At 42.1% G+C, this 13693-nt stretch overlaps 1 protein-coding gene across 3 annotated transcripts in view; it reads right to left on the bottom strand.

Moving 5' to 3' along the window:
• Window positions 1–13693, bottom strand: part of Atp10d (ATPase phospholipid transporting 10D (putative)) — a 90034-nt gene that overhangs the window by 58743 nt on the left and 17598 nt on the right. For all 3 annotated transcript variants that reach the window (XM_028861409.2, XM_037209083.1, XM_037209084.1), the window contains exons 2-3: window positions 3569–3895; window positions 1188–1382 (exon numbers count right to left, since the gene is read on the bottom strand). In XM_028861409.2, the coding sequence (XP_028717242.1) occupies window positions 1188–1382; window positions 3569–3858 (485 nt within the window). In that variant the 5' untranslated portion in view covers window positions 3859–3895. The remainder of the gene's footprint in view (window positions 1–1187; window positions 1383–3568; window positions 3896–13693) is intronic.

Raw genomic sequence — 13693 nt, 5'->3', positions numbered from 1 at the left:
CTGTTCAAGTAATCTCACATCATCTTACAATGATGAAAAATAATCTTTTTTTAAAAATAAATGTTGTGAAAGGTACTGAAGAAGTCTAATATGTAAATTAATTATGAACAGAATTCACAGTCTTTCAGACTTTAGCTTGAATGTCACATCTTCAAACAAACTTGCCCTAAACTTTTTCTCTTTGATTCTCATAAGAGAATCTCTCTGTTTCTCACAAGTTGCCCTGAGCCATGCTGTCTATTAAGTATTCACTTACATCTAAAAAGAAGCACTTAGGAGCTCATATCAGGAGCATCACGGTTCAAAACTCACCCGAGTTCCCACTTGGATACATGGACTTTCTCTTTACATACTGCAAATGAAGTTACGCAATAACTGAATTTACCGGAATAAACCCTCTCCAGTGGATGCCTCGGGTATGGCTGCAATAGGGTGCCTTGGGTTTTATGCACAAAAAGAATTCTATTCTGTTTTCACAACCCTTTCCTCCATAGATAACTGACTTCCCATATTCCATTCAACTTTTTATATCTATTCAAGTTTTTCTCTTTATCTTGATCCTCATCGTGGTTCTCATACCCAGGCTAGTAACTATCTTGCCTCAGTCTCCCAAGTGCTGAGATTATAGGGGTTATGTCACTGTACCCAGCTCTCAATCCAGTTCAAATCCTTTCAGTTCCCCAGTGACTGAGTCAGGAGTTTTTTTGGTTTTTCGAGACAGGGTTTCTCTGTGTAGTTTTGTGCCTTTCCTGGATCTCTCTCTGTAGACCAGGTTGGCCTCGAACACACAAAGATCCGCTTGCCTCTGCCTCCTGGGTGCTGGGATTAAAGGCGTGTGCCACCACCGCCCGGCTTTTTTTTTTTTTTTTTTTCCAGGTCCATGATTGACAGTAGCTCTTGTTTCCCCTCTAAGATTTCAATTAAATTCATTGAAGAATTTTAAGAAGTGTTAATTAAAATCAATAATAACAACAAGGGGTGTAGCTCAGTGGTAGAACACTTGACTAATATGGAAAAGATTATGAAATCCTAGGTTCAATCCCTGGTACCAGATGAGAAAACAAAACAAAACAAAACAAAACAAAATAATAACAGCAGCACAAAAATGGTCCTGATCATACGTAAGGGTAGGAAGACTAACATGCTTATGATACAGTATATTTTAGGGACACACCCATCCCACTTACCTACTGTAAACTTTGGTTATTAAATTGTTGATCTGCTTGTCGATTTTGTACTTCCGGTAGTCTTCCAAGCCATCTTTTATTGCAATAATTGTGAGGACCACCACCAGAGGCAGCATCGTGATTTCCTTCTGGAAGGCTTCCACCAACGGCACCCAGTTCAGGACCACGAGGAACAGGAAATACAAATTGGCAGCCCTGCAAGCCAAGCACACACAGGGAGGTCTGCACACAACACTCCAATGACTGAAATAAAGGAGGCAAGACTTGGGTTGGTTTTTTTTTGTTTGTTTTTTTTTTGTTTTTTTGTTTAAGTCAGTATTAGATGGTTTCATAGGTCACAGAACAGGGAATTGGCAGAATCTAACAAATATGAAGTATTTGTATCTGTCCAGGACATTTGGCTGGGATCATATTTGAATAAATATGATTTTTTTCATTAAATATGAAACAGTGAACATTTGAACGGGATAGTCTCAAGTTACATAATGCATGTTGAAAAAAGGAAGTACTGTTTTCTCCTTTAAAGTTAAAAAGAAAAACCCAGGCATTCTGAGTCAGCACATTAGATTCAAACAAGGCTCAAATCTAAAGGCTCAAAGTGAGCAGGGACACCTGAGATTTACTCTCCTTGGACTTTCTGTTTCTTTTCACACTATTTAGAACCATAGTACCCAGGGAATTCTTCTATCCCCCAAACTTTGCTACTTTATGTATTCAATTTTAAAAAAAGAACAAACAAGAAATCTCAGTCCTGCACAGCTATCAGAAATTTCCCTTTTCCCTTCGACCATGAAACTCCTTAAAAGCATTATCTATCCGAATGTCTCCTTTGTCATCGCCAGTTTATTCTGTTTTGAAGTTTTCTTTTTTAACTGTCTTTGTTAGCTCTGTAGCTTCAATTATTTCTATATGGGTCCCACCCAAGTCTACAGCTCAAGAGAACACTGTAAATTCTGAAGTTAATTTACTCATCAAATGTACAGTGATTAAAGTCTACAGATGTAAACACCTATAGCCCTCAAGGCCATTAACCTCACAACCTCACATCTGCACTTTAAACATAACCACTATTCAGTAAATGTACAGAGAACCTATGAAGTATAAATCGTGAGAATCTCGGGACTCACACAAGCAGCTCAGGCATTTTCAAAACAAGGAACTGAACAGCCCAGCTGCTTTTTAGTTCTGCCTTTCCTTTTCCTGGCGAGTTGTCTAGTCATCACAACATGTCCATCTAAGGTTCTTCTCTTGCCCTTATTTTCCCAAAGCTAGATTATAACGCATGTAACGGGCCATCCTTCCCTTTATTCCCATGCTAGCATAAGCATGGGGTCTCCCTGACAGCTCACCAGGGTATATGCAGTGGCATCCTAACTGATACTTTTTATTCAGTGTATTTCTAAGGCCTTTCTTTTGATCACCAGACTGCCTCCGTACAGACACAAGCATGGTTTTCTCCTCTTCAGAACCCTGCCTGCTGTATGGAGTCTCAATTCTCTATTCTGACAGCAATACTCCTCTGCTGGGCTAGACCCATCTGTCCATTATCTCCTATTGCTCCCCTACCCAGACAGTAGGTATCATCAGAGAGGGAACCTCCCAGGCTTCAAGCGAGGCCTCTATGCTGAGGTCTTTGTGCTTTCACTGATATTCCTTCCTCTCCATGAGATATGCTTTGCCCATTCCTGGGCAGAAGACACCCCACCCTCCATAGTCACATTAAGTGTCATATCCCCTTCTACTGTCCCATGGACTAGTATGATTTCCCTTGAGGCTTCCACTCTGATTGACAGCACTCCCACTCTGCCCTCTCACTGTTTCTACACATACATAGATAACCTACAGCATCTATGGGGAAACTAGCAAGTTATACCTGCACTCTCTCCACTGGCCAAGATCTCAAGTAAGCTCCGATAAATGCCTGTTCAACTGAATTACATCACCGCCTCACTTAATACCATCGTATTACATTTGCTTAAGAGTCCCTTTATTTTTCCTGTTATCAAGTAAGAAAAATCTGCAATTAAAGCACACCATGGTTTAATAGAAAGGACATTGAAGCAAGACAGAGAAGGCCCAAGGCTATGGCATCCACTCTGCGGCTTGTTACTGCTGTGGCCTTGGCTGAGCCACAGACGATTTGCTATCTGAAGATAACAGATAACGTCATCTTCTCTGATAAACAGAAGACATCCTTCCAACTGTAAAGAACCGAGTGAATCCCAGGCACCCTCACTCCAGCCCAGACTTGAATCTAAATTGCCTTGGATGAGCTTATGGAGCACTCAGGACTATGATGAAAGTGGGTGGGTTGGTGGGAGTTTCAGTAGAAGATTGAGGAACAGTCTGAGGCTTTACTTTCTCTAAAAGTACCACAGTACCTGTGAAACTGCTCGAATAAGTTTCTTGGCACAAAATTCAGAAGTGTGTACTTGGTTGTCCGTATTCGGTTGTTCACGTAGGTTCCAGAAAACCTTTCATACTCGTCTCTGAAGCACTGAAGGTGAGGGATAACGACGCGGTGCTTTCCTGCCGGCTTGGGGTTCTGCGGGGACTTGCCCCCACAGACAAGCAGTGAGGAATAGTTGTATGGCCTCTCATCTTCATCCTGGGTTCTCCCACTCGTCAGCCGATGCCAGTGATGTCTGGCCCACTGAAGAAGCTCAGTCATGTCCAAGATGCAGGGAGACCCAGGTGGTGCAGGTGATCTGGCAAACAAAAACACACTTCCCATAAGCCTCTGTAGATGTGTAAAAGACAGTACAGTTTTCTATACCAGAAAAATACATGGCTTAGTGTTTTTCACAGGTAATTGCAGATGTACAGCTCATCATCATTACTCCTTTTAAACCAACTTATTGCTAAGGCCTGCACCTTCCTCCTCATGAAAAGACAGCGCCCACAAGGCCTTTCTATGACTTGGAGTAACAACCTTGGCTTTAATGTATGTAAGTCTTTTTGCTTCTCTAGTCATCAGCTTTTTTGAAACTGGACTATGTGTACATGTCAGGAAGTTGTCCTAAAGCTTAATTGAGTAGCATGCAAATGATCCAGCCTAAGGCGTAGTAGACAGTGAGACATCTATGTGGATCACAAACATGGCTACAAGTGCTCCCCCCCGCCCCATTCATCAAGAGGTGACCCTTTCTTTGCCTGATGAATATCTTTCTCTACACTGGCCACATGCCTCAGTCTGGCTAAAGGAACAGTAGGAAACAAGACAGCGGAAGTCTGGAAAGTGTGATCAGGCTGCTCGTTCTCACTGCTCCCCTGAGCCCCTTCACCACCACCGTGACCCACTTGTACCAATGCTACTGCGCATGTGTGGCTGAGGCCACCGGTTGTCAGCTGACCACATGGGGCACTCAGATGACAATCTAGAGCAAAGACGAGCAGGAGTGTCCCCAGATGAACTGGACTGAAAACAGCCACCTACCAACCTGAGTCCACCAAGGTTCTGTGCCAAACTCTAAGTGATGCACAATCCCATCCTCATTTTCTTTACTTTGAAGTTTTCCCAGAAATGTACTGTTGAAGAGGAAAAGCCTAGCATTTACTAAGAGCTTACTATATTCCAAACACATTGCAAAACCCTCTATGCATATTATTTTACTACTCAATCAATTAGGGCCGAAGAAATGGTTTAGTAGTTAAGACCATTGCTGATCTTTCAGAGAGCCAAAGTTCAGTTTCTAGCATCCATGTCAGGTGGCTCACAACCTCCTTTAACTCCTGCTCCTGTTGCTGGAGGGCTTCTCTCCAGGTTCCCCAAGCCCCCGCAGTCCCACAATCCACTTATAAAATAATCACTCAGACGCTTATATCACTTATAAACTGTATGGCCGTGGCAGGCTTCTTGCTAACTGTCCTTATAGCTTAAATTAATCCATTTCCATAAATCTATGCCTTGCCACGTGGCTGGTGGCTTACCGGCATCTTCACATGCTGTTGGTCATGGCGGTGGCTGCAGTGTCTCTCCGCTCCAGCCTTCTGCTTTCCTGTTCTTTTATTTCTCCTCTCTGTTAGTCCCGCCTATACATCCTGCCTAGCCACGACCACTCAGGTTTTATTTATTGACCAATCAGAGCAACTTGACATACAGACCATCCCCCAGCACAGCCAAGTGCAGACCATCTCAGACACCTGCACTCAGGCCCAGGGTCCTAATCATCCTCTATGTGGACCTGCTGGGTAAAGCCACGAGGAACCCAAGAAGGGCTCTCACAGGACATACAGAACATCCCACAGCATGCTCCCAGGGACCTGATGCCGTCTTCTGGCCTCTGTGGGCACCCACATACATGTATGCATGCACATGTGCACATACATAAAAATAACTATTTTTTAAAATTACATCAATCCTATAACACAAGTAGATACAGCCTATTCAAGTCATATCTGTCTGAATCAAGAGTTCATTGTTATTGTACCTCATTGGCCTAGTTTAGAGGATATGACACTTGGAAAATGTCCCTCAAAATTCATAAAATAGGCAATGAGCATGTCATTGAGCATGCCACAAAAAGTCCATAGGCCTTGATTTCTATCTTGATTGATCAAAGTCATCGTTGACAGATCCACACCTAAGTTTCTTACTTAGGAAATCTGTAATGTGTCCTTGTCATCTGAATTGACAATATCCCAAATGAACTCTGATTTGGGCATCTACAGATTTTATGGGGGAAAACTGGGAGATGTGTTGATACTGCACTAGGCTAGAATCCAGACACAATAAAGACCTTTCCCCAAGAGCTGAGGGTCTAAGTGACCTGATAGACATGTACATGCCAAAGGCAATCCTACTGTAAACCCTATTTCAGGTACCGTTGTCCTTTAGGAAGATTATTCAAGGAGATTTCCTTTCTAAGCTTCACTCCAAGTTTATAATGTGAGTACCAATTCATTTTTCTAAAATACCATACTAATCAGAAGTTAATTATTTTCCCCTAAGGACATTGAAATTAGACTCAATTTTTATGAATCTAAAACCCTAAGTCATTATCCACCAACATGGGCAGATCTGTCCTGATTCTCCTCATTCCAAGGATCAATATTTGAACAATCCATTCTTGATAGCACATTTGTTCACCGTGCATTGGGCCTTACACAGTCCAAGGACCAGAGCTACTGGACATCATCCTATTCTCACATTTACAACAAATACACTGAAACACGAAGAAATGACTTAAAATCTGTTAGATCTCTTTAAAAAGTCACCTGAAACAAAGCAACGAAAATACACAGAGTGAAAACACGCACGTATTCATCCATTCATTTTTGCAGTACTGGGGATTGAACCTGAGGCCATGCACATGCTGTACATACCCTAGGCAAGCATCCTACCTCTAAGCTGGATTCCTATCTATTTTTTTGCAGATTTCATTTTGAGATGGCGTCTAAACAAGTTGTGCAGGCTGGCTTTAAACTCATCTGTAGCCCAGGTAAAGGGTGACCTTGCTATCCTCCTGCCTCGGCCCCCTGCATAGCTGAGATAATAAGCCTGCACACAATGGCCTGGCTTGGAAATCCACTTAATGAAAAGAACACAGCTTCCAAGGCCATGTCTTTGCCTCTGAATATTGGATGCTGTTGTAACATAAAAGCAGTCTTATCGGCTTTATACATACGAGAGGAGGAATGTTTTTGCTATATCGGACTTGTCCTTGGGATCCTGTCCTCTAAGCCACCTACTTACAGAGAAGTAAGTCATTGAAAATCAAGCAGCTAAACTATCTTTTCAACACAGTGCTTAAATGTCTACACCTGGAATGTGTGAGAAAAGCCTGGGTTTTTGCCCTCTATAAAAACAGCTTAGTTTATTTTTTAAAAGCTGTAACATGAAGTGTACCCTAAGTAACTAAGGTAGTTCGTAGCAAAGCCAGAAGTCTCCGTAGAACGAGGAAGTGAGATAATGCTCCGCAAATTAATCAACACTGCAGAGCAAAATAGCTAACATATCACTGAGTGGTTTCAGGTATTTTCACAGTACTAGCACTGGGGGCCATCATGACAAATCTCATACTTCCCTTTAGAAAGCCGAAGTCAGTGGGATTTGCTATGGTTTCTGCAAGCTTTGGGTGGGAAGTTTTCCTTTGCAATTAAACCTTTATTAAGACACAACACTGCTCGTCTGTCTGGTGTCCACATCCTCGTGTAACAATTGAAACAGTCAGCTCTTCAAATTTCAGAGCAGTTTCCTGATAATGGAAACATGAGGTTAAAGAAACATGGAACAGAAACGTGATGTGTTAACTTCCAGTCATATGTGCGTCTAACAACCTCACCCTAACGAAAATACTCACGTGGTTCACACAGACAGACGGCTTTGCCTAGCACAAAGCCTGGCAAGAACTGTATCTCCCCACAACTCACCGGTTTCAGAGACATAAAGGCATGCCTAGAGAACATGTCACTGCCAGTGTGTGTCACTGTCTGCTTTTCTCCATGCCCTGTCAATGTCCTTAAATTCACATTAGAGTCTGCATCCACCCACACTGAGTTTCACCCCTTCCTCCTTCTCTTTATCAAGGAATTTCAGTACGGAACTGGGACTGGCTCATTGCTCCATACTGCCTCTCTCAGCCATTCCACCCTTGACAGCCCAGCAGCTCAGAATCAGAATCACTCCAGCTCATCGGCACTGTTGCCCGGTCCTCAAAATGGATAGCTGGGGACTGGCTCTGGGACACAGGCCTGGAACTTCAGCTACTTAGAAGGTTACGATAGGGAGATTATAAGTTCAAGGTCAGCCTGGATAACTTAGCAAGTCTTTGTCTTCAAATAAAAAATCAAAAGTGGATTGAGGAGAACCCACAAGATAGATCAGTGGGCAAGGGTACATGCTGTCAAGCCTGAGGACCTGAGTTCAAATCCTGGAGACCATTGTGAAAAGGAGAGAAACTGATTTCCAGAAGTTGTTTGACCTTTACAAGTACACCTTGGCATGCACATACCCTCCCACACACATACACACACACACACACACACACACACACACACACACACACACACACACGCACACACAAATAAATGAATGGATGAACAAGTAAATAAACAAATAAACTAATGTAGAAATGGTTGGCGATATAGCTTTGTATTGAGCACTTGCTTAGCATGCAGGAGGCCCTACTATCCAGTTTTTATTTTTTTTTAATTTAAACAATAAAATTTTACTGTATAGTTTACAAGTATATTTATTCTTTTTAAAGATTTTTAATTATTCTTACACCTGTATCTCTGTCTAGGCGTGGGTTATACGCCCATGTAAGAGGTCCCTGTGGAGGTCAGGAGCATTGGATTCCCTTGGAGCTAGACTTGCGGATGGTTGTAAGCTGTCCCATATGGATGCTGGAAACTGGACTGAGTCTTTTGGAAGAGCAGTAAGCACTCTGCACCACGAAGCCATCACTCCAATACAGTTTATTATTCCTAACCGAGCCTGAACATTTTTCCCAGCTGGGAGATTCATTCATTCATTCACTCATTGCTCCCTGAATCTCGCTCCTTGTTACCTGTCTGGGCCAGGTACTTGTCTCATCTTAGTTTAACTAAGTTGTTAGGTTATACATTTTGAGACATTCATTCATTCCTTTCCAATTTAGTGGAATACGTCCTTAGTTTATTTCCCAAAGCTTTTCTGAATTTCTTAAGTGCCTGTTGCAACACACACCTTCTTGTCGCTAACTCTTTTCATTCACTTCCCCTCTCTCTTCCTTAGTTTAGCTAAAATTGTTGACCTAATTTAGGTTTCAAAAAACCCAACTCTTTGTTTCATTGATTCCTTATATCATTTTCATTTCCAGTTCATTAGTTCCTACCTTCATCTTAATCATTTTTTTTTCCTGTCTAATCATTGTAGGTTTGGCTTTTTCTTGTTTTTCAGTGCCCTGTGGTGCACTGTCAAGTTATGTAAGCTATCAGTCTAACTGTGCGTGTTTATGTGCGTGTAGGTATGAGTGCTAAAGCACACGTGAGTGGAAGCTATAGAGTGTGGAGTCAATGTCAACCAGTGTTATTCTTTTTAAAAGTAAGTGCTAATTGGATCTGAGAACTTAAGCATGATGGAGGGAAGTTGTGCTTTCAGGGGACTGAAGAAAAAACAAAACGTTTGGAGGTAATTAGCAGACCAATAGGAATATTTTGAATTTCCTGTTTAAAACTGAAGTCCTTTTACACCAGGCAGCTTTGGAGTGTGGATGTGAAATGTCTCCAACATTCCGAGCCCCTATCCCCAGCTGGTGACGCCGCTTGGGATTATGGGACCTTTAGGAGGTGAGGTCACCAGCAGTGGATTTGGAAGTTACTAGGCTGACCCCAGTGTCAGCTGCTCTCTGTCTCCCAGTCAGTGGCCGTGTGAACAACTTCTGCCTCCCAGGCTGCCATCGTGAATTAAGATGCCCCTACCCTTCCTTCTCCTGCCATGATGGACTAAGTCTGCGTGAGACCATGAGAAACAATCTTCCCTCCCATAGGTGGTTTCTGTCAGGTATTTTGGTCACAGTGGTGTGAAAGTAACTAATGCAGACAAAATGACCAAGAATCTACCAAGTTTGTTCTGGTTCTGTAGCTTTCAAATTCTACTCCCTACCACCTTTAGAAAATACTCTATCTGAGACGCAACCTAACATATATTTGCATGTAGCTGCAGACAAACGCTCTACAAACAGTGCCCTTGCTACTGGCTCTGCAGATGGACATCTGTTCTGTCTCCCTCTTTCATTACAATAGGATTTGTTTCAACGTTCGCTAACATCCTCTGGAAGTCACTAGCTCCACACTGAACTGCAAATATCTATGGGAGTGGAGAGATCCGCATCCCCAGTCTGATGGATGCACACACTGGACTCTTCCTGTAGAAACCTGCTAAAGATGCCAGGGGGACTTGAGGGCACAGGTGCACACAGCACTTTCCCAGAATAGCCAGGACATTGCCCTTTGAACTTCCTAATTTGGCCAAGTAAAAGGTATGTCAGCGCTTAGAAAAGAGTTTCGTATTAGTGGTGATTCCCGTAAACACTCATCAAAGTTCCATTAAGCTGTGCCTCATCAAGGATCACTGAGGCTTGTGATATTCTAATGTCTCGCTTTTGGGGATTACTTCATCTAAAGCAGGCTTTCTTAAACGTTCCATTCATGAACCTTTCTCCCTCAAGAAACTTTTTATGAGATCCCCAAGTATGCCAGTACATAAAGCTGGTATGCAAATCAAACATTTATGGATAATAGATGCTAAGACATTCTTTTAAAACAGCCGATTTGCATACTAATAAGATGAGTGTACTTGCTTATTTTTATGTAAAGAGTTAAATCTGGGCTGGATATTTGGTACTGAATGTCATAGAGCATCTTTGATCTTTTTCAGTTATATTTCATAATTGTCAATGCCAAGGACACTACTTTCCCTAAGTGCATAACACAAAATGCCAATAAGAACACTTTAAACATTGTTGAAAATTAATTTTAAAAAAAGAGGTTATGAATTTGAAAGAGGGCAAGGAAAGATACATTTGAGTAAGAAAAAGTAAGGAGAAATGATGTAATTATATTATAATCTCAAAAAAATGAAAGAACCAATTTAAGAAATTGGTAGAAATTCTGTCCTAATCCCAAGGCAGAATCTATTTAATGACCTTATGTGTTTTAAAACACAAGTCGGCAATTCAAACAGCAATTTTAAAAATCAAATGTCTAAATACAATATAATCCAAAGATAGAGTAATTCGATACTTACATGCTTGGAAACAATGGTAGGAAAACATATTAAAAAAAATCTTTGCTTTCCATAATTAAACCTTAGGTTTCTATACCGGCAGAGAGCTCTCACTTAAACACTAAGTGAAGACACCACATAACGTACAGCAGCCCCAGTTCTGAACCCAGGTCTTTCAGCCCTCACTGGTCCTGGGTGACATGATGGCGCTGCTCTGTGCCACGCACACCTGGGGTGCATTCAGAACCAAGGCTTTCGGTGAGACCGAGACAAAATGCAGGCGGGCGCTGCCAGGAACACCTCAGGTGTATCGCACAGTTCATTTCATTTCGGATCATTCATGTTCACACACATTTTATCATTACCAATCTGGTGTCTGCAAGCCACTTTTCATTTACCGAACCACACACGGAGTGGCAAGCCATGGGTTTAACTAGCTGTGATCTAGAAGTCACAAATCAGCTGAGTCTAATCGGGCAGTTCTCTACTCAGTGATGTACTTTGCATCAGGCTGCCAATGAGCACATTCTTGTAATTTCTTTTTAAGAACACAGAGAATCAGCATTTTAACATAGAGATAACACATTGATAATTGGCTTCTCCTAAATGGAAATGTAACAGAATACTGGCACACATTTTTGTCATGTTTTTCATTATAGCCCCTTGACTCTAGCCTTCCATTTCCTAGTTCATCCATTTTAACTAAAGTTGTAATGAGCAGTTTGCTCATCCTTTGTTACTCTAATCGACATATAATGGTTATACATATATACAGAGCATGATATGATATTTTAATATATTTTACAATAATTAAATCAGGCTTAATTAACATATCTAGCACCCCCTGCACATATCGTTTCGCTGTGATAAGAACATTCGAAGTTCTTTCTTCTAGCTATTTTGAAACACCGAATACAATATGGTAACCATATTTACCTCGCTGTACAACAGAATGTCAGAACGTATTTCTCCTGTCTAACTCTAACTTGGCATCTCTTCAGCAGTCTCTCCCTATTTCTCCCTTTCCCCTAGCCCCTCTGCCTCCTGACAGCCTTCTACTCTATACTTTGATGAAACCAATTCTATATTTCACACGTTTCATCAGCCTCACCACATTTCGACTCATCAAAATACTCCTGCTGTGTTGACACAGGCTCACATATTAACCACTGTATTTGTCAGCCATCTGCCCTACAGGGGCCATCTCTCCACCTCAGTGTGTTAAAGAGAAAGTAGATGCCATAGAGATCACGGGACACACGGTAGATGGAAACTTGGCCTTCTCATCCACACTTTCACTGTCTGCCATATCTCTTTGGCCATCCCTAAGCAGAGGCTGGAACCTGTACGCTGAGGTGAGTTACAAACTGTAAGTGCTTCTCCTAGAGTATAATTTGATTTGCTTGAGTCTAAGTACATACTCTGTTCAATGTACCTGTAATACCTGGGAAGTAGCCAACACTGAATATTCACACCAATGTCGCAAAAGATAAGTGTGACAAGAAATGACCCCTATACCACCCAAACTCATCCCGAAACGTTCTCTCCTAAGCTCATTTCAACCATGTTTGTGAATCAGCTGCGTTCTACTTGTTCGGTTTCCCAAGCTCCCATGATAAGAATGCTCCAGGGCCTGGTTAATCAGGCTGCCAGGTCTCCTCCCAGGAGACTCTGGTCTCAGGGACCTATAGTGAAGCCCATGCCTGTGTAATTTTATTAGCACCCCAATGACTTATCAGTGAGATTGAGAGCCTAGAATAACCTCTGTACTCCTGCAAATGCTGTTCTCTCTTACCAGAGGGCTGGCCAAACAAAATATTCACCACACTAGCCCCTACTGAACTGCTGACCTGTTTTTAGCTTGACTGTGCAATGGGAGAGACTGGGAAGAGTTCACACAGGCAGAATGGCAGGGCATTCCCTATTCTGCTCCCATTTAACAACCCTAAGCATGGCTCTTTGTACTTGGCAGTGTGTTGCAAATGGCTTCCTTTTTCAATAAGGAACTTAAGCAATTGCCCTCCATGTGTCTGTTTAGGGCTTGGCCAAAGCTAAATGGTCAACAAATATCTGTTGATCATTGCACTTTTAGAGAAAAGTGGTGTTACTGGAAAAGTAGACACGAATTCAGTACCGCTGTCTTCCTCTTAGAAGCAGGAATGAAAGTTTGAGGAATCAGAGGTTATCAGTGTTGGCTTATGATGCACCGTTCCACCAGTGATAGAAGGAACCCGCCCCTCCAGGTCTGAGAAACTCTTTCAGAAAACACAGGTTTCTCTGCTATTGTGTCTATAAGATCAGTAAACAGTGTAGCAGTGATTAAGGACAGAGAGTGAGTCCAGGGACCAATGTCTATTCCTGGTACCTCCCTTACCAGCTAACTTTGCTCAAAGGGTTGTTGTAAGCATCAAATGACTACTTCAGTTCCTCGGAACAATGTGTAACCCTTTACAAATGCTAAGTAAAGGTGAGCTCTTGCAGTATTAGCTGAGAATTTTTATGTGTAGATGATAGTAACAATCATACCCCAGATACTCGCCTCTGTTTAATTTTTTTAAACTCTAACTCATGCTCAACCACTGGCTGCATTCATCTTTCAGTAACTTTGCTCCTCAGTTAACTAGAGTGCTTTCTAAGCAACTAAACGGCTAAGGATAACAACACCCTCCTCCTCCTCCTCCTCCTCCTCCTCCTCGTCTCTCTCGGCTGCTCCCAGGGGCAAGTCTGACACCTGGAGACAGAAGCTCCATAGAACAACTCAATGTGGAACACTTTTAAGATATTTTTCAAGATCATC

Source organism: Peromyscus leucopus, chromosome 10 (assembly GCF_004664715.2).
Source record: "Peromyscus leucopus breed LL Stock chromosome 10, UCI_PerLeu_2.1, whole genome shotgun sequence".
Taxonomy (NCBI): domain Eukaryota; kingdom Metazoa; phylum Chordata; class Mammalia; order Rodentia; family Cricetidae; genus Peromyscus; species Peromyscus leucopus.
This window is presented reverse-complemented; position numbering and strand designations above follow the sequence as displayed.